The 24071-nt window shown below is 35.5% G+C and overlaps 1 protein-coding gene across 1 annotated transcript in view; it reads right to left on the bottom strand.

Annotated features, from left to right (window-relative positions):
* Positions 1-24071, bottom strand: part of DNAH7 (dynein axonemal heavy chain 7) — a gene marked incomplete at both ends in the record, with an annotated part of 235690 nt that overhangs the window by 103910 nt on the left and 107709 nt on the right. The window contains 11 exons of the mRNA XM_084248143.1: positions 55-284; positions 2231-3103; positions 7849-8068; positions 10877-11003; positions 13060-13228; positions 13958-14113; positions 16138-16335; positions 18075-18299; positions 19862-19993; positions 22727-22903; positions 23264-23446. Of these exons, the coding sequence (XP_084104269.1) occupies positions 55-284; positions 2231-3103; positions 7849-8068; positions 10877-11003; positions 13060-13228; positions 13958-14113; positions 16138-16335; positions 18075-18299; positions 19862-19993; positions 22727-22903; positions 23264-23446 (2690 nt within the window). The remainder of the gene's footprint in view (positions 1-54; positions 285-2230; positions 3104-7848; positions 8069-10876; positions 11004-13059; positions 13229-13957; positions 14114-16137; positions 16336-18074; positions 18300-19861; positions 19994-22726; positions 22904-23263; positions 23447-24071) is intronic.

A 24071-nucleotide genomic window follows, 5' to 3' on the forward strand; every position in this document is an offset into this window, starting at 1 on the left:
ACAAATATTTAAAACTCCCATAGCTTACTCTGAAACATGACATTTCATTTTTACCTTCTTTTCTTTTCCAACAACAGTTTGAAGGTGGAGATTAATTCAAGGTAAGAGGTAGGAGTCACATAATTGTGTCGTTGCAGTTCAATAAAGAAGGATGTTGATAAATTTATAGTAGAAGTATGGAAGCTTTTACACATCTCAATACAGCCTTCTCGTATTTCCTCTGACATTTCAATTTCTTCCAAGAAACGCGAGGCAACTGCCTGTAGCGCATCTTCAGGCCATGACTAAAGTTAAGATACATGCTTTAGCAGAAGATCAAAGTTACTAACAGGAGTCTGTGCTACTGCAGTCCTTCACAATTTGTCAACGTCAGAAAAGGAGGTGAAAGCATGTGGGAAGGATGAGAGTGATTGTTTCATGAAGAACTTTCCCCAAGTACTAGAGCAGGGAGCCAATAGCTAGTACATGTAATGTTAACTCTTTATGGTATGTTCAGGGGTCAGAGAAAATGTTCATTGAGTATGGCAGGAATAGGAACTAAAAGTATAAAATGTCTGTTAACCTGTGCCTTTAACAGGGGTTATCACCTTTAAATCTCCCAACAATTCTCTGAGGTAAATGCCATTATCCTTTCCTATCAACTAGAGTCATATGAGTAACTTCATTTCTCTCACAAGCATTTCAAACTCAAGGAGTCCAAAATGTGGTTCCTGTCTCCCACTTAAAGTGTTGCAATCTCTCCCAACTTAGTAAGAATGACCACCATCCAACCAGTTGCTTAAGTCAAAATGCAGGCAATCACCCCTAATCTCTCTTCTCTTCCTCAACCCTACATCCACTCCATTAGTACCAGGCACTGTCCCTCAAACATGTTTCCTTCTTTCTCTACCTACAAAAATAGCCCAACTCAACTCCCTGTTATCATCTGTACAGAATATTTCAAGTGTCCTAAGTGGCCTCCCTGTCTGTGTGCTCCACAGAGCTGCCAAATTATAAACTAGCTGATTTCACACTCCCCAATTTATAATCCTTCAAAGACTTCCCAGCATTCTTAAAAGAAAATCCAAAACTGACTTATAAACCTCTACTTCATCTGGTTCTCACAGCCCCCTCAGTTACTCTGCTCTTGTCACTGCGATTTTCTCTCTCCTGCCCATTCTTTCCACCTAGCCCCTTGCCTTCATTAATTTATTCTTTCTGCCCAGACCCTCTCCATACTGGTACTTTTTGTCTTCCATGTTTCCTCTTAAATGTCACCGATTCAGAAAGCCTTTTACTCCTTTTATGTTACTCTGTATAATGGAATTATTATATTACTTTTTGCTAATTGTCTGTAGAAAGTGAGCTCAAGGAGATCAGAGATCTTGCCTATTTCATTTTAGAATAAGACATGCTACAAAGCAAGGGTTCAACAGATATGTTTTACATTGTTTTGCATACAGTAACAGCAGAAAAATGGAGGTACAGATGTATTATGTAAATTCCCCAAGGTCAAAAATGCTTGTGTGTTAGAATTCACTCACAGGATCTCTCCTACAGCCCACAGATTTCCTATCCTACACTCTTGTCTGTTCTTCTAGGAAATTCCTGATACTGAGGTTTATTATAAAAGAATGTCACTCTGGTTTTCTTTCTTTTGACTTCTCATTAGGTTTGGCTAATGGAAAGAGCTTGTAGAGAAGAGGAAGGGTTATTTACACCTTCCTTTCTTTTCTACCAGAAGCTGAGGTCTATGCTTCCAGTTTCCATTCCTACCAGCATTCCTACTTTCACAACTCCAAACTACAGTAAAACACTTTCCTCCCTACACCCTTTTAATATCCAGCCCTTTTAATATCTTTCTGCTGTTCCGTCATGTCCTGATTTCTCCAAAACCTTCATTCAGTTGCTTTAACCCTAACTATACCTCCACTAACAGTCCCTTCACTCAACTTTCCTAAGTAAAGTCTTCCAGTTGGCACTTTGTTTTCAGTCAGGAACCTGAACAATACACAAAGTTATAATAAGACTTTCTATAATATATTGAAGTCAAAGATTATGTGCATGAATAATAACATGCTTTTCTTTTATGATAATTTCTTCAATTACAATTTCACAAAATGCATTGTTATTGGCTAGAAAATTCTACATTTTGGCTAGAAAAACTACATTTTTGGAGAGGGAGTCTGTAAGTTATCATGATGATGAGACAACATTTCTAGAACTCTATCTAAAATTTACATGACAATACCTGAAACCAGTCAATTGTACAGCAGTTAACAAGAGCAGGGAACTTCCTAAGACGAATCCGAAATGCATCTCCAATGGGACTCATGGCAAGGACAACATGTAGTTGGTTGCGACAGCGATCAATAAACATGTTGAAAAGAGCTATGGGGCTTCCATCTGTTTGTTTGGATTTATCCCTTTGACGATCTATTTGACGCATTTTATCACATATCTCCTGCTTCTCATCCAATGCAAAGAGATTTGGAACCTCCCCAGCATTGAGAAGATTATTGACATCTTCTAGAAATGACTCCTTTTTAATCTGAGTATCGGTAAACAGGAAGACACCAGGCATCTCACCTTCACCACATTTCCTTAAGATCACTTTTAAATCTTCATGCCACTCAGTATTACCATATCCCTTAGAGATTTCAACCTGGAATACTGAATAATCAGCCATATGGGCAGCTAGTCTGGTGACAGACTGCCGTCCACTCCCTCCGACACCAACCAGAAGAGCATGGCTACGAGGCTGCTTCAGGATTCTGGAAATTCTACTGATGTGTTCTATGGCAAAGCGGAACAAGACAAGGTTCATGGTTTTTTTGCTCATATTGTTGAATTCTTCCAGGTGAGCTTCCACTATCACTCGTAGATTATCCACATCTGCTACTTCTTTGTAGTTGGTATCCTCCCTCTTAGGATCGTGGAAATCACAGAATATTAATCTGCGCAAGTCATCTTCTTCCACGACTCCATCATTATCAAAATCCAAACTATGAAAAAGTTCATGAAAATTTTCATTCATGTAGTTTTTCAAAATTTCTTGAATATAACTGATAAGCCAACTCCTGTCTGCATTTTCCAGAAGGCGATCATAATACACTCTAAGGACCTGTATAACAATTGAAACAGCTTTAGAAACTTTTCCTTTTCTTTTTTTTTTTTTTTCTGATTTACTATTTCTAGGCTAATCTCAAATAATATTAAAAAATATTCTCAGAAAATGTCTGTAAGTTTTTTTTAAAGCATATCCAAATAATCAGGACTGACAGTAACACTTGTTTCAAATATTAATTTTATCATATGTATTTGTAACAAAATAGCTACATTAAGTTATCAACAAATAAAGGTAATCTGGGGTGACTAAAACAAATGGTAGAGATGCAAAGAGTATTAAGAACTAAACAAGGAAAAACTAAAAACTAAAGAAGTGACCTGCCTGTGCTGGTCACTCAGATATGGATACAGAGCTAGGCACTGGTATCTAGGATCCTTTAATTCCCTTACAGTGATCATTCTTTTTACCAAGTCAGATAACATGTTGAAAATGTTTCTCAAATCAATAGATATTATTTGTTTGGACATTTGTTAATTATTTTGTTGTAAGGCACTGCAGAGGACAATCTCTAAAAACAAATATCTGGATATATGAACACGTACAAGAAATAGTCAGGCTTGCTACCTAATACCTATTTTCTCAAATATTGCTTTGAATGTCACCTGTTTTGGACTGAATTTCTATAGTCTCACATGTTGAAGTCCTAACCCCCAATGGGACTCTATTTGGGGAAAGGCCTTTTAAGGAGGTTTTATTTCTCCAGCCCAAGAAGAACCCAGAGGGGTAGGAAGAAACTTCCTCTCCATCCCTAAATCCACAAGTAATTTATAAGCATTCATCATGTTCCCCACACTGATTTTTGTTTGCTTGACTACAGTCATCCTAATGGGTGTGAGAGGTACTTCACTGCAGTTTTGACATAAATTTCCCCAACAACTGATGATGAACATCTTCCCATGGGCTTATTGGCCATTTGTATATTATCTTTAGATAAATGTCTTTTTAATTCCTTTGCCTACTTACAAGTTGGGTTATTTGTCTTTTACTACCAAGTTGTAATAGGTTTTACTATCAAGTTGTAATAGGTTTATATGTATTCTGGGTATTAGGTACTTGTCAGATATATTATTTGCAATTATTTTATCCCATTCTATGGATTGTCTTTCACTTTCTAGATAGTGCCCTCTGAAGCATGAAAATTTTTAACTTTGATTTATAGATTGACAGAAACCAAGTATTCTCTTTTTCCTTGGGTTTCTTGTGCAAAAAATCTATATACAACAAGAAAACCAGATGTATGCACACTGATGTTTCAGTCACAGGGAAGCCAAAAGGAATGCAAAATAGTAAGCAAGAGTTACTCCTAGAGAATCACTAAGTTAAATTATATTAGGTTCTCTTGTGTGATAAAGATGTCTGGAAAGGAAAGAGAAACCTAAAGTAGTCTGACATATATTAGAACCTTAGGCAATCTTTTTTGAATGAACAGAAATAAAGCACAAATTAGAGTGTTGAGTTCAATCACTTAATATTATTTGAAATGTTGAGCATAATGTACTGTTGTCAGCAATGTTGTCACCACTGGATAAGTCACTGAGAGAGAGAAAAAAAAAATCTGTCTTCATGGAACTTGCATGCTATCAGTGGGAGATGGAAAATAAACATAACTAATGAATCATAGGGCACAGGAAAGTTTGATAAATTATAAGAAATCTATGGAAAGTAGAGAAATGGAGCAAGTCAAGAGAGGCTGGAGCTGGTATAAGGGTGGTTGGTGGGCCTCATCGAGAAGGAGAAATTTGATCAGAGACAGCAGAAATTTTTTTTTAAGATTGATTGATTGATTGATACATACATACATACATACATACAAGCACTGGGTACAGTCAGAAGCGCGGGAGGGTGAGAGAATTCACCAGAGCCAGAGCGGGGAGCAAAGCAGGCAGAAGAACCTAAGTACACTGCTGAGGAGAGCAGCGGGCGGCAGGAGAGGTCTGCGCGCCATGTGGGACCCTCCTCCAGTGGCCGGGGAGCAGCCAGGGATCGAACCAGCACTGCAGAGGCTGCAGGCAGCTTCGCAACCCAGTGCTCAACCGCTGTGCCACCGGGGAGGCCCAGAGACAGCAGAAATTTGATCAGAGACAATCCAGAGGCCTGTGCTGCTGGTGAAGGGTGCATGAAAGACAGAGCAGAAGGCAGTCTAACATCTAACGGAAACAAGGGAGGGGTACACAAACAAGTGTCATGGGCCACTGGATTTTTGTTCTGAGTTCCTAGCAATGAAGCAGGGTGTTAATGCAAGGTCTTGAACAGAGGACTTAATTAAATTCATTATGTTATATGAATGCAAAGTTGTCACTAAGAATTACAAGTTGTTACATTATGAACCTAATTAAATGGCCCAGGAGCTTAACAGCTGTTGTCAAAACTCTAAAATCTGACACATAAGGCAGTATAGGATCTGAAAAAGCTGAAAAGTAATTGTATATACCCCAAATATCTGTCAGGATATATGAACTTCTCCACAATGGGGTGATAGTAATGGCATGTATAGTTCCAAATGACAAAACATATTATACATAGTAAAACTACTTTCTTTCCTCCATTTATGCACTCATTCAACAATATATATTGAGTGCTTGCCATGTGTCAGGCACTGGGACAAGCAGTGAATAAAGTTGCATCTTTCATAAAGGCCCTATTCTTCTCAAGATAATAAGCAAAAATACAGAAGTCAAGTGATGTTCAGTGTTATAAAGAATAAAGTGAGGTGAGGGACAAAGAGCTATTGAGGACAAAGAAGGTCAAGATGAGCTTCTATGACAAGGGGATATTTGAGCAGAAATCTTAAGGACGTAAGTGGACAAGTCTTGTGGATAATGGGCGGAGGAATGTTCTTGGCAGAATGACAATCAAGGGCAAATTTCCTGAAAAGGAGGATGCTAGCTCCTTCCTTTAGTAAGATTTGGAGATCTGGTCCATGGCAAAATGTCCTTTAATGAAGTCAGTGACATCTTTCCCTGTCCACCTTGCAAGCATATTTCTATTATCCAAGTGGACTATCAAACCTATAGCCTGGGTCCATGTTCCAGAATATGAATCCTACTCAAATAATTAAATGACAGTCAAGTACAATAAGAATCTCATACTTTTTGAAAGAATCACTTTCAGGAACCTTTCCATGGCCCAAATTTCCATATGAAGAGGACATTTACTCAGGCACATATTTTAGTGTGAAGGATTTAGGAATTCAAATTGTAGATTAAAAAGTCTACAGAGATGAAAATCCCTTTTGAAAAGTATGTCTCTGTACAGTGGTGATGGTGCATGGGTGCCTTGGGGAAGGAAATTCTTTTTTTTTTTTTTTAAAGATTCATTTATTTATGCATGTAAGAACTAGGGTACATGCCAGAGGTGTGGGGGGTATGAAGAGTCACCAGAGACAGAGTGGGAAACAAAAAAGGAAGATTGAATGAAATACACTGCTGAGGGGAGCAGCAGGCAAGACAGGAAGGTCTACTGCGCCATGTGGGTAGCTCCCTGGCCAGCCAGGGATTGCACTTGTGTTGCAGAGTCTGCGGATAGCTTCACAGTGTGGTGTTTAACCCCTTGCACCACCAGGGAGGCCCTCAAGTTTTTTATAACAAACTTAGTTTACCCAAAATAATTAGTACAGTTTCCTAAATCCTCCATTATAAGGTTAACCCCTTCCTCTGTCTTCAATACTTTCAAAACTTACTTTTATTATTTCTTTTTTTTTATAATAAATTTTACTTTTATATTCCCCATACAATTGCAACCCCCCATTCTGACCCCAATCCCTCCCCTCCCGCCCCCCACCCCCCAAAAAGTGTCTCTGGTTCATAGATTTTTGTTGATTTTGATTTTCACTTTCTTATAGTTATTCATTTTCCTGGTCCCTTATTTAAGTTTTCTAGATTCCTGCTATGAGTGAGACCATCCGGTATTTTTCTTTTTCTTTTTGGCTTATTTCACTGAGCATGATCTCTGGGGAAGGAAATTCTATGGGGACTCAACCTGAGGGGGCGGGGGGGGGGGTGGGAAGCAAATATAGTTTAAAAAAAATTAAAAAAAGAAAAGTATGTCTCTGTAGAAGATCATGATTTTAACACAGTAGCACATTACCATTATAGATTTTTAATTACATTATTAAAATTAAAATAGCTATATTATTTATATATAAATATGAAATGGTACTTTCATTCCTACTTCATAACATTTGCCTAATATATAAAACCTTTCTGAAATAGTTAACTTTTTTTTAATGCATTATTTTTTGGATTCTGTCTCCTTTTTATTTTATCCCTTCCTCCCTCCCTACACAAGTTTTTACAAGAAAATATTCACTCATGTACCTCTTTCCAAAAACTAGTTATATAGTTTTTATGATCTTAAAACCATTTTCCTTTGCAGTTCTCTTGGCATCTAGCAAAACAATAAGTAATGCTTATAAACATGTACACTTCTTAGAAAAACAGCTCCATGAAAAATATCTCATCTCAAAATTATCTGAAGTCAAACTAACAAGAATTAAGACACTTAAAGGAGATTTATTCCAGCAAAGTGATAACTACTTCAAACAATCTCTAAATTAACAGAAATTCCTAAAAAATAGAGAAAATTAGTGGTTTTTTAATTATATTGTTCATTGGTCAAACGCCAAATAGGTGAATGTATTTCAATAATATAGACTGCTGAATATATTTTTTTACCCAGTCACCAGAATGGTAAGATCTTTACTTCTTGCATAATCATACTTCAGATCAGTAGAAATTTACCTCATGAACCCAAAGTCGTTTAATCACGTCTTTGGTTTCTGCTGTTTCTGGTCGTGACAAACAAACTCCCTGAATAACCCGGGAGAAATCACGGAGGTTGAACAAGTAATGAGATTTAGCTGGAGTAGGCAGGAGATTCTTCATTGCTTCTTTATACAGAGTCATAGTACCATTTACAATTTGTGTGGTCAAATCTAGAAAATCATCTGGAAATTTATAACTTAAATTTTTAAAATAAAAGGAAAGAAAAATGTTAGTAGATATAGAATGACACATAAATAACATTTAGAATGACTAGCATACATTTTTGTTTGGATTAAATCTATTCATTTATTTTATAGAATTATTTCTTGTTCTAATAATGAAAGAATTTTAAGTTCTCTCAAAGTCAGTTTCCATTCATTATTTTATTCTATGTCCAGTGAGTAAGTAGGACTAATCCATTTTACTTTTTTTTTTAAAAAAATGAAGTAACACTATGCATTATAACATTATATAAATTTCAGGTATGCAGCTTTATAAATCAACATGTATAGATACAACATTAATTTCACCTCTAAAAATCCATTTCCAATCTTTACCATGTAATTGTCTCCTAGAACAGACAGACTTTAATGGACTCAAACTACTTAAATAAAAGAGACAAAACCCCATATTATGTAACTCAAATCCAACATCTACTAGACAAATGATTTCTAACCTTTTTTACTCGCTGGCATTCTCAATTGCACAGAGATTGAATCGCTGAAACATACTAGTGAGATGGGTGTTCTCAGACAAAGGGAAGGAAGACAATAAAAATATAGACAAAATAAGGAAAAGAGAAAAAGAAAATGGAGAGTTGTAAAGAAATGGTGAGTCAGGATTAAAAAAAAAAAGGCAAAGGGCCTTTGATTTGGAATGAAAGAACATAAGTAAAGAACTCCCATTTGGCAAAATTGACTATGTTTAACTTCTGTCCAAACAAGAAGCCAATTGTCCTCCATCATCATTGGAAAGGGAAAAGAATGACAATTTCCTGAAAATGGGCATCAGGGAGCCAAGTCTTGCACTGCCCAGGTCTACTAGGCTCCCTGACCTCTCCCAACTTGTGGAGAAACACTGAGTTTCTAGAGCTAGGGAGGAGGGTTTTTCCAGGGTCCATACTCCAAGGCTACGGTGAACTTGGACGATAAATCTAGCATGTCTTTCCGGCATTAATAATGTTACATGGTAACCGAATAGCCAAAGCCCTCCTGAAAAAAAAAAAAAAAAAGGGAATGGAGGCATCACACCCCCAGATTTCAAACTATACTACAAAGCCATAATAATCAAAACTGCCTGGCATTGGGACAAGAACAGACACGCAGACCAATGGAACCAAATAGAAAATCCAGAAATAAACTCATAGATTTACAGTCAACTAATCTTTGACAAAGGAGCAAAGAATATGCACTGGAGCAAAGAAAGTTTGTTCAATAAATGGTGCTGGGAAAACTGGGTCTCTACGTGCAAAAGAATGAAGCTTGACTACTACCTCACACCATGCACAAAAACCAACTCAAAATGGATTAAAGAACTAGACATAAGACTGAAACCATAAAATATATAGAAGGAAATACAGGCAAAACACTATATGACATGCACCTCAAAGACATCTTTACAGACACATCACTCAAAGCAGTGATAGTGAAGGCAAAGATAAACAGCTGGGATTACATCAAATTAAACAGCTTCTGAACAGCAAAAGAGACAATAACCAAAACAAAGAAAAACCCCACCGACTGGGAGAACATTTTTGCAAACAACACTAATGATAAAGGACTGATCATGAAAACCTACAAAGAGCAGATGAGATTCAACAAAAACAGAATAATCCAGTCAAAAAAAATGGGCAGAAGAGCTAAAAAGAAACTTCTCCAAAAAGGAAATACAAATGGCCAGGAGGCATATGAAAAAATGTTCAACATCACTTGTAATCAGGGAAATGTGAATCAAAACTACAATGAGATACCATCTTACACCAGTGAGAATGGCACATATTAAAAAAAAACTAGCAACAACAAATGTTGGCGAGGATGTGGAGAAAAAGGAACTCTCCTGCACTGCTGGTGGGAGTGCAAACTGGCCCAACCACTATGGAGAGCTGTGTGGAGATTCTTCAACCTACTAAAGATAGAGCTTCCATATGATCCAGTAATTCCACTCCTAGGTATTTACCCAAATGACGCAGAAACATTAATTCAAAAGGGCACCTGCACCCCTATGTTTATAGCAGCACTATTTAAAGTAGCTAAGCTATGGAAACAATCCAAATGCCCAAAAATAGATGACTAGATCAAGAAGATGTGGTATATATACACAATGGAATATTACTCAACAATCAAAAAGATAAACTCATGCAATTTGCAGCAACATGGATGGAGCTGGAAGGGATCATGCTCAGCGAAATAAGCCAGAAAGAAAGAGAAAAATACTGGAAGATCTCACTCATAGCAGGAATTTAGAAGACCTAAATAAGGGACCAGGAAAAAGACTAATTACAATAAAGTAAAAATCAAAATCAACAAGCAACTATAAACCAGAGATACACTACTGGGGGGGGGGGGAAGTGGAGGGATTAGGATCAAAATAAGGGGGGTGCAATTTTATGAGGAATATAACCAAAATGAAAATGCATACATTGTGCAAAAATGAAAAATGATGTAAGAATTATATAAAATAAAATATTTAAAATAAAAAATGTTACATGGTAAAAATTCAAAATATTGGCATGTCAAACATATTATACACAGAACGCAAAATTTATACGTAATTTTAGACTAACATACAAGAGTTCAGACAGTAAAGGTAAAAACAAAGATGAACTGGTCCCATTGTGTTATGTCCCCATAAAATGGGAGGAGTAGAGAGGAGCAGTATTACCTATTATCTTTTTTCTTTCCTAGGGATGTGCTCATTGAAAAGTTTGAGAAGCACTACTTATAATGATTTGATTCCAAAAGATCTTATATCCCCTAATGGAGAATATAAATTTTATATCACTTACCAGATTTTTAAATGCCAAGTTAAGATTCGAGAGAAGATTGTAAACATGGATTTGTCACTAAATTCATTGATTGTTATAATGTTGAAATGTCTCATATATCGAGGTGTTACTGGATTTCGACCACCACCTACATATTAAAAAGTATAAATCTTAATAATGTCATTAGTATATATCAAAAGATTTTCTCTAAATTTTACATTAAAAAAAATAAAAACCTTGAAATATGGACAAATTTATAGCACATAGGGTAGTTAAGAGTAATCCAAATGTTTGGATAACCCCAACCTCAAAACAGTTTTTACCCCAAACTTAAGGCATTATTTTTCTTGTTGGATTATTTGAATGAACTCAACCAATTAAATGCAGTTTTCAGTCTCACCTATCTTATCAAAAAAAAATCAGACCAGGCAGACTCATGGCTCAGAGTAGTAAACCATACATATGCTCATTACAATATATACTATTAAGATAGAACATACAATACTAATATACTATATGCAATATTATTGGTAAGCTAAATCTGGTGAATCTAACTGACCAAGCTTTAGGATCCTTCCCTAATCACCGAAATTCAGTATAACCCTGGTGTAGACTAATTCTTTCTTTACATCTTGAAAAATAAATTTCCCTAAGTATAGTCTATGTGGTCCATGTGGCCACTTTGCTGGCTACTTGCATTTGAAAGAACATGGGAATTATGTCACTTTCAGAAAATGATATTTTCAAATATGGGGTTTTAATAACTGACTTAAAATGCAATACATCATTTTGTAATATTGACTAATAACATCTTTAAATATATGGGCAATTTGCATTGGATTTTTAAAGGGATACTATTATGATATCTTTGGTAAAGAAATGATTTTAAAGTATGTAATTTCTCTAGTATGTTTTGTAGAAAGTATAGATTCGTATTTTATATTTGCTTAAAGCCAGGTAATCTATATTTTGCTTCTATCATTAAATTATATGATGCTGATTCCCAAAACATGAGTAATGGGTGAAAGCATAACTGGTTCTCTATAGATCAAAACAGTTAAGAATACCATACGTATTTAGAAGGTTATAATGAACCCTGATTTTCCTGGGGAAGTTTAAGGAGATGGTGAAAGGAGTGCAGAAGAGAGATCATCTACTCTGGATCTATCTTCAACCTTTCCTTCCAGGGAACACTCAGAAATGGTGGTAGTCCTAGAACAGGGAGTCTAAGAGGACTCCATGGATTACCTCATGGATTCAGCCTATTCCTCTATCCTCTCTAAATAGGAAAATATTTACAATCTATTACTCTGTCCAGTGCCTGCAGAGGTAGGGAAAGTAGACACATAATATAAATGACTGTTGGAGTGGTGGCAGAGAGGCAAAACAGAACTGAAGTCAAAGATTCAAGAGCAATAATCTTTGAGAAAAAGAAAGAGTGGGGGAAGCTTTAGAAGTGGTGCAGGAAATATCTTGAGAGAGGTTACTGATACAGCGCAAACTGTATGCTTTAAAAGTCAGGGGACCAGAAGACAAATACTGGAGAGAGACCCTGAAGAAATAGTACAAAGAGAATAGCCGTTAAAACAAAAAATAACAAACCCTCTTGAGTTCAGGAAGAGAAAAAAGAATAAAGATGTCTAGTTAGTTGAATCAAGTCCTTTTAGATACTCCAGCATAAGAGATTTCCCCTACATAGAGATTCTTTTGAACTGTAAGTTTATATCAGAAAATTAAAGGATCATGATTTTTGCTATTTCCTTCCTAAATTCCCCTCAACATTGTCTAACTCCAAAGACTCATTAGAATGGCACTCGCTGAGGTGAAGGAAAGATGATCTCTGAAGCAAGGGACATTTTATACAGTTAAAACTTTAAGGATTGTAACAAAGGAAAATGCATTGCCCTATGGGGTTCTAGGTTGTCAGAAAGCAGATATAGGAAATGGGGAGTAAAGTTCCAAAAAGTGGGAGAAAAAGGATTTGAAAGAGTTGATCAGAGAACAGCCCCAACAACCAAGACCATTCACCCTACAGGGCTGACAATTATGTTACCAAGCATATGTACAGTCCAGCGGGTTAGACAGAGCCAGAGAGATAGTCTCACTTAGATAGAACCAGAGAGACAGTCTCGCTTTCCAACTCTCGCTTTAGATAGAGCCAGAGAAATAGTCAATCAAAATAATTACAAACTCAGAAAATGTACCTGGAGGTCCCATAGCACACATGATTTGAATGTCCACTAGTCTAATCATAGAACAATCTTTGAGGTCATACCAATTCCAGTGATCTAACCACTGTCTGAGTAACTCAATGGGAGGCTGAGCTCCATACACCTCCCGAGCAGGCATATTGACATCATCTACAAAGACAACCTGAGCATAAAGAGAGAAGTTAGAAAATATTAACATTTTAATATAACTTTTATATACTATTGTTTAAATACTGTTGAGCCAACGAGTAGATGGTCTTCTTTAGAATAAGTGTGTGAGAAGTGTGTGATGGTATCTTTTCAAATCAAGAACAATATCTCATAACATCTATGTTTCTAAGGAATGGGATACATTCTCATTACTAACCTTTATAGCTAGTAATTTAGGAGTTATTAATCCTCTCACATAATTTGTTTCTTAATAAGGCTTGTAATTATCCTTGTACATATTTAAAACATTAAAATAAATGAAAAAGGTGTGATTTTAAAGTGAATATAAACTCTGAATGAGGGTAAGGATGAGGAAAGTGTTCATGGCAGAAAAACACAGCTAAGTCAGTTGACAGCTGAGTTGTTTAAAGGCCCAGAAGAATAAGTAGAAAAGATTTTCTAGTAAGAAAAAATGTTAATGAGAGAATTAGATAGATAACTTCTCAAATGAGTATTTTACTATTAATTCAAAGGGCAAGTGCCTGTTTTAAAGCCAAGTAGTCTAATGCACATACAAATATGGTCATGCTTTTAGGAAAACTTCTTAACCAAAATTTGAGATTAAAAATACTGTACAAAAAGATGTCATGCCCCAGTTCATCTGGTTTCCTCCTTCTGATTTCAGTGTGCTCATGTACAGGACCAGTGCTGTACTGGAGATGCAGAAACAGAGAGCAATTACCATTTTCTTGCCCAATGGAGGACCAAAAACTCCCTTTCTTCTTTTGTCCAGTTTTGACATGATAATATTCTGAGTTTGAGTTGCTGTAGTTTGTGCTGAGAAGTTAATTAGCAGAGGCTTGTAGATGTCTTTATTGAGTTGATTTAAAAGAAAATTCTATAAAACAGAACATAACAAGCCATAGCTGGAATTGTGTTTTGACATTTCAAAATAAACACTACGCAACAGAGTTCACACACTAATTTAACCTTTAAGTGTCTTAACATGAATAGAGATGGATTCAAGAGAAATAGTTACCATGTCAATGGAGTCTCTATTCATTCAGGCTCAGTGCATGTGACTGCTTTGTTTTCCGAAACCACCAGGCAAAGCACACATTCCTTCTAACATAAGGTCACAGGGATTCAGAGGGTAAGGAAACTTTAGTTCTCAGAGATGGGATAAGAATTGGGACTGCCTTTTGTCCCTCTCATCAATATCCTTTTTATGAAGTTTATTATCTTTTCACTTATATAACAAGTTGTCTGACTGCAAATTAGTATGCTTAAGTGATATGATTGCATTTTCAAAATGGAATTGTCTGGAAAGCAGGTGCAACTACAGTGATTGTTAATCAAGATGTTTTGTTCTATAAATCACCTTGTAGAAGAATAATGAAATAGGAAAATATTTACAATCTATTATGTAGAAAAAAAGCAGATTACAAAATAAAATGCAAGGTATGTTCCCAGTTTTGTTAAAAGTCTAATATTTTGTTGCCTGGAAAGCTTATTTCCTGGGTTGAATTCAATGTTACAAAAGACAAAAAATTTTATTTTCTCCAACCAGTGCTTTAATCATGTCATGTCTCTATTCCCCCTTAATAGTATTTTTTAGTGAATCCCTTTGTTTTCTACATGTTTAGTTGTTTTTTTTTTAATTCAGGCCAAATCAAGACCTTGCTTTAAAACTGAACTTCCCAACGCCCTAGCCCCATTGCTCTTGGATATTCCTTGATATATACTGCATTTAGTTTATGTTAATGTTTCATTTTAATCTGTTGTGAGGAAGATTATTTAACAAATCATTGATTTATTGATACCAGGGCAATTATTTAATTATATGCTCAAATACTGTCTAAAAGACTTAAAGTGTTCAATTAAAATATAAAAAAAAAAAAAAACTAGATATAGGCACTGTCCTAAATTGAGGGAATGCGAGTGGGCTGGCAACCCGCAGTGAAGAGGGATCTCTGATGGCTCCTTCATGTTCCTCAACCTTTTCTCCTATCCTGTACTCTGGTATAGGGGGTGGAGTTACAGGAAGAGAAGCAAAAGATCTACTTCACCTATATCACTGTGCTTCTCTCTTGGTTCATGCTGTCCTGCCCACTGTCACGGCAAGCATCTAAATGCTTACTTCTGAGTAGCACAGACATGTAGGTTCTTTGGATGTCCCACAGGGCCACCCACACTACATGGCTCTCTAACCTAAGTTAGGATGACATATTTACTAAGGGAGTTTTCTCCCTACCTATCATAGACAGTCATCTAGAATAGCGTTCCAAGAGTGCTCTAGTCCACTTATCTTCCACATTGTTCAACTGGCCTAGTACTTACTTTCCATGTCAAAGGCTGGAGGTGCCATTTACTATTCATTCCAGTCAGCTTCCTGCCTTCAGAAATCTTAAACTTGAGGCAGGAACTGGTCTTTGACTGACATGGAATATCCAAACTTAAGGGAACACAGGCTGTGTCAAATTATTGAAATTTAGGACATTACTTGTCATAGTAAACAGCATTATCTTAACTAGCACACAATGTGTATGATTCCAGAAATCTTTCAGAAAAATCAGTCTTATCACTATAGAGAACTCCCTTAGATAGTAAGTAACTGAAAAAGTTAAAGAGCAGGTGCAATTAATTGAAACATACATTTTAAGGGTGAAATTCTTTACACTGAACAAGCTATACTTATTAAAATGTCTAAACAGATGTGACAATAAGTTAGTGATATAAAATGGCATCATATCTTTAAGCAATATTCTAAAAGTAGGAGGCAATTACACAAAAATACTGTGTGACTTCAAGATCAAAATGTTTGAGTATTTTTAAAGTATTGAACATTTCAGGAAGTTTTAAAAAATAACATTCTTAAGAATACTATGCACATTTTGATATGGAGATTTCTATGAAACTTACAATAATATAAACACTCTTTCCAGTTCCTGTTGGTCCTACAAATATTGAAGGTTTCTGATGAGTGGTCAACAAAGCCATTAAATTGGAGTATCGAATTGTGTCCAGAGTTGGTACAATGATTTCATTAAACAGCATATCTTTAGGAATTGAAGGAGCGTCTTCCAATTTCTTTATCCATGGTTCCCATCTTCCTATTCCCTATCAATAATAAAGAGTCAAATAGTGAATGTTCTGTTTTAAAATACTTTTAAAAGCTCTGGAAAAATAAGACTTTGATATAAATAAAATGTCAATGCTGTGATATTTTTGATACCCTGAAACCGCCACAAATTATGTCAAGCCAAAGATCAGTTATTTTAGCCAAAAGATATGTTCTTTAAAAGCACTGAAAATTCAAACTAGTCAATAAAGAATATGTACAGAATTTTATTCAAGAAATGTTAACCGATGCATAATTGTTGTTAACTAGAACATCAGCTGCATACTGCTTGACATTTATGTAACAGTATTACAACATCAGCTTATTTTAGGTAATATTTCCTCATTTTTAAATTGAACTAAAATTTACCTTCAACCATTTAAAAATTTACAGTTCAATAGAGTTAATTATTTTCACATTGCTGTGCAATAGACCTCTAAAGCAGAGATTTCTTAATATATTATTATGAATTAACATTATATAGTATCTTTGCATCCCATTAGCTTGTATATTGAAAGTTTAACTTTATGTGATAAGAAAAAATACTTCAAAAACACCACGCTAACTCTCATAAGAAAAACATGACTATTTTTTCTTAAAGAATATACAATCAAAACTCCTAGTCACTCAAAGCACATCAAAATTTAGACCCTCCCTTCCATCCATCTTCATGTGTCCTACAAGCAAAATCATTTAGGACCTACCAGTTTCAAACATGCATGCTGCATGACTGTCCTCTGAGAGGTTAGGAAGTGAATGGGGCAGCACTAACTTCTGGCACAGTGTTTGGCATATTTGAGGCTGAATTCACATTAGTATGAAAATTGTAAAGAAATTTCAAGAACTTTATAGAACTGTTGAAGAAATATTTCTCTTTCCACATTCCTGATAGTCTTTTTCAATATGAATCTCTTGTCACAATCAGGGAAACATTGAGAATCAGAAAACCCAAAATGGACAGTCATTTAGAGACAATGTGATGGTGGGGAAGTCATGTAATAATCTGAGTCCCAATTCCTTCAAAGGTCCCAATTCCTTCCGAGTCCCAACTCTCTATATAAGAGAAGCTTTAGAAAAATGAAATTTTCTTAAAGAAGTATTTGGAGATAGGAAGGTGTTATCTTTATTAAAGGGGAAAGGATAAAACTGCCCATTTGAGGTATGGAGTGATCCCAATTCACTTAACATTTGTACATATTTAAACAATATATATTCCTACACTTCATCACCAATATCATACTTGGGAGCTGTCACACACAAAAAAGTAAATAAACCCTATCCAGGTTGTATTTTCCAATCCATTTGGGAAGTACTAATTAACACTAAGCCAGTTTTGTTTCATGGGACTTCTTTGAAACTATGATATGCTAATATTCACCACGAGCCTCTAAGATATATTCTTGAACAGTATGTGCCTAGAGCTGGACTCATAATGTGTAAGTTTATTTAATGAGTACTGCTGGCTCATTAGACATTATTATTACCTCATTTTATCAGTTAGAAAAACAAGCTTCAGGGAGATTAAATAACACATCCAAGGTCATGCAGAAAGGAAGGCTTTACTAGGATTAAAACCCAGGTGTGTCTGACTTCAAAACCTGCACACCTTACTCCATTTGCTACTATCTCTTAAAGTGAACAGTGGTGTTGAAGGTGGCCACAGAACCACTGTGCTGAGTTTGTCTTGGATGAGACTTTGCCAGGCTGGCAGTCACAAATCTTGCTTCAGAACGCTTACCTCCGGGATAAACTGATAATCATAAATTGTTCCTTTTTCAGGAAATGGGACAGTTAGTGCTTTTGAATATTTTTGTTCAGTACCACTCAGTAATTTATATTTATTTCGCGTTAGTTCAGTAATTGGACCGTCCATTAGTTCTCGAAGAATCTTATTAAAATTCATTCGATCATCATCTTTACAAGAAGCACCAACGGACCAGATCAATGAAAACAGGAAAATACCCTGTATTGGAGAGGTGAGAAGATAAAGTGGGAAATCACTGATATATTCTTGAAACTTAGATCATTCAGATTAATATATCTGAAAGGAAGAAATAAACAAATATGCAATAGAATGTCACAGAATTTTGATAATAATTAACTTCTTAGAAATCAAATTGCATGTCTTATAAAATCTTATTATTGGAGAAAATAATACAATGCAAAGTATAAATTTTAGCCATAGTGAACCTTAGGAAATAAGTCTGGTAAATCTCATGCTATTTTAAGTATATGCCAGGGTCTTGATATTTAAAAAATTGAGATATTGATAATTGATATTTAAAAATTTCATCCCATGATATATACCTTTTTATATCAAATTTTATATTTAAAATTTGATACAGTGCTTTTTTTTTTAAAGATTTATTTATTTCTTTATACAAGCACTGGGTACAGTCAGAAGCGCGAGAGGGTGAAAGAATTCACCAGAGCCAGAGCGGGGAGCAGAACAGGCAGAAGGACCAAAGTACACTGCTGAGGGGAGCACCGGGCATGGCAGGAGAAGTCTGCGCGCCATGTGGGACCCTCCCTGGCAGCCGAGGATCAAACCAGCACTGCAGAGGCTTGGGGCAGCTTCACAGCCCAGCGCTCAACCGCTGCACCACTGGGGAGGCCTGATACAGTGCTTTTTTTAAAGTAGGAGAAATTCAAATCCTTTCATTTACCTATTGTCATCATTATCTGAGCATTGATTACATAACTATTAAAAAGCAGCCATCCTGTAAGCTAACTATTTACATCAGACACAACAGAAGGAACACGATGACAAGAATCTGCACTAATTGAGAAAAACATTTGCTTGTTTAAATCGTTCTTTTAATGCCACAGCTGATATAGTCTTGATGATGCTCATAAAAGTTGGGGATACTCCTTCAACATTGTTCAACTATTCCTAGATTACTCACAGACTCTCTCTCTGAAAACCATTTAAAAGTAAATTGACAATTTGTTAAAATGCAAGCAATAAGAACACAGTATTGACTACATATAGAAATGCCACCATTAGCAACACATAACTTTTGTTAGAGAGGATTCAAGGTCCTTCACTAACCTTATTTTTAAAGTATGTTTATGGATCATATATTTTCTTGCTTTCTTCAATCCAAATTTTATTTATATGCTTCCACACTCATTTAACATATTTACATCTCATGAAACAGGGAAGAACACCAAGAAAAAAAATTTAATTATTATGAATTGGAGTCTGATGGGGAGATAAATCTCACTGTCAAGTGCTCATTAACTTTTTATGGATTGATCATTTCTGAGATTGGTCAAAGTTGACTCAAGCTTTCGGGAACAGATCTTAGGGGATCTCAAGGCTCCTCCTAAACCTAATAGTGCTATAGAACAGCTAGTCAAAGCCCTTCCACCATCTGGTATTTAGGCCTTTTTTTGTCACTGTGCAGTTACTATTCATTGTCCAGTCTCCAATGCAGGAAGAAAAATGTTAATTATTTAGGAAACACTGAGGAAAGCAGATATCTCTTTCTATTGCAAGATTCAAAAAGCAATGATGCTTACCTCAAGTAAAGAGTAAGTTTCTCGATCATTTCTCTCTTTCACTTTGACATCATCAGCAAAATCTTTCATAAAGCAGTCTATTAGATTCATTAAGGATCGAACTAAGTTTGTATCTGAAGTAGGAGATAATTCCTGAAAATATTAGAAAAAAAATCTATAAAACAAATTAGGTGATAATTAAAATACCACCAAATAATATTTAAATAATATATTATTTAATTCTAACAGCCATAGTATCTATATGGTTAATGTGGCACTATTACTCTCTTTGGCTATATATATGGCACTACTGCTGTAATTCTCATTTGATAGAAAGCTGAGGCTTTCACCAATCCCAGGTCCAGAGTGTGTCAGTGGTGAATGTCACATCCGTGTGCTCTTTAACTGCTTCTCCACTGAATCTCAAATTTTAAAAAAAAGTTACTGTTAAACATTTAGATAATTTAAGAAAGGACAGAGGTTCTATTTTACACCATTAAAAAAACCAAAACATCAAAAAAAAATCTTTTAGTGAAGGCTATTACTTTTACTTTACACACTTAATAGATAAAACCCATTGCAGAACATCTTTGAAGCTAGAGCAATACTTGTAGTAAACTCATTCCTATGAAATATATATTCAAATCCTGAAAAGCACAAAATGTTACCAGAGTACTATAAATGTCATGTACTTTACTTTTCCTGGGCCTTACCATGACAGTTTATAAAATAAATGAAAGAACCATTCAGCATATAGCAAGTTCTCAATAAACATTTATCTTCTTTCCTCCAAGCTCTCTTTCAACCTTTAGAGTCTTACTGTTGCATAGTTAATGTGTAAAAATTAACTTTGAAGTTTCGAAGCAGTTGGCGGCACAGACGGTGTATAAGTAGGCAAAAATGACAACTGAGTTTCACTAAGAATGGGATTAAATGTTACTGAGACAATACTAAATTGCAAATAGTTATTATTACAAATAAAATATTTTTCACTACTTAGTAAACTAGGGCATTGGTAATTTCTTTCAGAGGACAAAAATGCATAGCAGAAAGCTTGCATTAAAAGTGTTTTTTTCCTGTTTTTCTATGGAAAAGATATGTTCCAATTTTATGGATTTTTTTGTTGTTGTTCATAATACCTACATTCTCTGACAATGCAGGGGAGTGGGGGTGAGAGAAACAACCTGCAGCTTATTTTATGAGCCTCAATAGATACAGGTTAACTATTTTTGAAACAATTCATATTTACAACATATTTCCATTACAGACAAACTTCTTTAAAGAGTAGGCTACAGGCATTGCCTTGCCAGTATCTCCACATTCCTTAATCAACTGCCCTGAAGTACCCTTGACTTTTCCTTGAAAGTGCTTGGAACAAGGTTGCCCCACGTTCTGCTTAACTGCCAAATCTCCTGGGGACGAGTGCCAATCCTTTTCTACCTCAACATGATCTGTTAATAATCTCTGATACTACTACTTCCTTCTTAAAATGAACCCCTCTTATTCTTCTTGCTCCCTGAAATTGTTGATGTACCCTGGGTTCTAAACTTTGCTCTCTTCTCTTTTCCTCTTCATTTCCCCCTTAGGTAATCTCCAGTAATGTGATCTGAAACTCTGCTATACGGATCTGTACATCTTGAGCCAAACTTCTGTCTCAAATTTTCTTTTTTTTAAAATATTTATTTATGCATACAAGAGCTGGGGTACAGGCCAGAGGTGTGGGGGTGGGGTGAGAGGATTCACCAGAGACAGAGTGGGAAACAGAACAGGCAGATTGACTGAAATACACTGCTGAGGGGAGCAGCGGGCGAGACAGGAGAGGTATGCTGCGCCATGTGTGTTGCTCCCTGGCCAGCCGGGGATTGAACTGGTGCTGCAGAGGCTACTATTACTTCATAGTGTGGTGCTTAACCCCTTGCGCCACCAGGGAGGCCCTCAAATTTTCTTATTGTATTTCTAATAGCAGGAGAAATAGCAGTGCTGTTTCCTTATAGACTTTCCAGAGCCAAAGTGATTCTAAAAGATGTTTGGTTGACATCTCCCAAAACAGAAATGAGAGTCCTAGATAAGCCTTCCCTAGTGAGAATGCCATCAACACTTAGGAGAAGACTTATTATTATTATTATTAAGGTAATGACTTACATGATTGTTTGTATTTTAGAGGTACAGGATCTACTCATGCCATCACTTCTCTTCTTTACCTTCTCCCTGCCCCAACTTCCAGGGTGCATTAAAAGAAAGAAAAATGGATTCCCCTTCTTTAAGACCTCTTTTGATCTTTCTAAAGAGGAATAACTTCCCTTACCAAAAGCCAGTTTTTAATCTATAAATGTTAATTCCTAAACAATTAGATACACTCACGCTAAATACAGCAGATTCCTTACTTAGGATGCCTAAAGCAGTAATGCTTTCCTCCACTATCATCCACTCCATTTTTTTAAGTGGCATACATGAGGTTACTTTAAAATTTGTCTCTATTCTGATTATAAAATGATATATACTTATTTTAAATAAAGAAAACTTGGAAAATAAAGAAAATCATAAAAATGGAAACTATTTAAAATACAACAGTTCATCAGTAGTGAGAATTTTAGCATATTTTCACACAAATAGGTTGTCAAGTGTATCTTGTTTTTTTTTTTAAGGAGAAAAATGATCGGCATCTATTAATTTTCTTAAAGTCTAAGATGCCTCATTTAAAATATCTTTTGGAGAATAATTATACCAAGTATTTCCTGATTACGTGAATCAGGAAAAAGTTTTTAGTCAAACCAGTTATGGAATTATTTTAATATCTCATAGTTGATAATAAAAAATTAAAACTGATATATTTACTAATTTGGATTTTCTATTTATTTTTAAAATCTTAAACTTCATCCCGCTTACCTTTGTATGCTTTCTAATAAATTCGACAGAAACAGGGACCATTCTGTCAAATAAGCCTACTATAAATTCCTTCTGCATATTACTTATCACAGAAGGTAAAGCATTTATCCAAGACAACATCAGAGGTCTCCAGCCTAACATATGAGGCTCCATGTAAATCATACCACATCTGGAAACCTGGAAAAACAAGAGTTATCATTAAGGTAATGCTTATAAAAGAAATACAACCTGTACATCTGTTTTTTTCTTAGAACCTTTAGAAAGCTATTGGCGGGAAAAAGCTTAATTTTATAAAATTTCATGGGCTAAATTTTTGTGTATGGCTTTACCAAACAGACCTAGACAAAGAAGACAAAAACCCCTGACTCTTACATTTGTCAAAGTATATCAACAGACATGTCCATTCTTAAGAGAATTGCAGATTTTTCTTAAAAGGAATCCTAATCTTTTTCATTTAAAGTCAAAATTACTACATAAAATAAATGCACTTATAACATTACAAATTTATAACCATTACAAACTTATATGAGGACTTACAGTGGCAGGAGAGGCAACTTCTAAATCCATCGGTTCAAAAATAAGATTCATTTGAGGAGACATCTGAATAATCTCCCCACTCATCAGACACAGTTTTTTGTTGTCATCCAGCACAGTATTCATGTTCTCAATCCATACTGCATCTACTGGTCCATCAAAAATTAACCACTTCCTATCTGGAGTCTAATTTATATAGAGTGTGAATAAAGGGGGAAAATGCAATTAATGATAAATGCAAGGACACAGTTTCACATTTATTTCAAAATATAAAATGTAACTATTAAAATTAATTTGACATGAAAATATAAAAGTATCTTTTGGGTTTTTTTTGTTTATTTGTTTACAATAAACACTGTATGTGACTCAGAGGCATAGGACCACACTTCCTCAAATGCAGGTCACCATACTGCACCCACCACCAGGACACCCATACTTCTCCACCACAGTCCACTATAAAGGCACCTTTAAGTAAAGTATGTTTACTTTACAAGAGAGGAATACAACATCTTTTTGTAAGATTCAGCTTTTCCAATGTTTTTGAACTTATGGTTTAGAATGTGTAAGTAAAAAATATAAATTGCCAGGGGAAGAAGAATTTTCATTTATATTGTCATTCATAATATGGTTTTCATACATATTAATAGCTCTTGTGTGCTAAGTACATTTTTGAGTCCCTCCACTGAATAAATTTACACACATACATATACATATCCCTTTGGGACTAAACTGTCTCAAGGTGGTACAGGACATTAATATCAATGTAACATTCATGGTCCCCCAATGACAAATATGAAAAGATTTACACCTT

The sequence above is a fragment of the Talpa europaea genome (assembly GCF_964194135.1).
Source record: "Talpa europaea genome assembly, chromosome: 1".
NCBI lineage: Eukaryota > Metazoa > Chordata > Mammalia > Eulipotyphla > Talpidae > Talpa > Talpa europaea.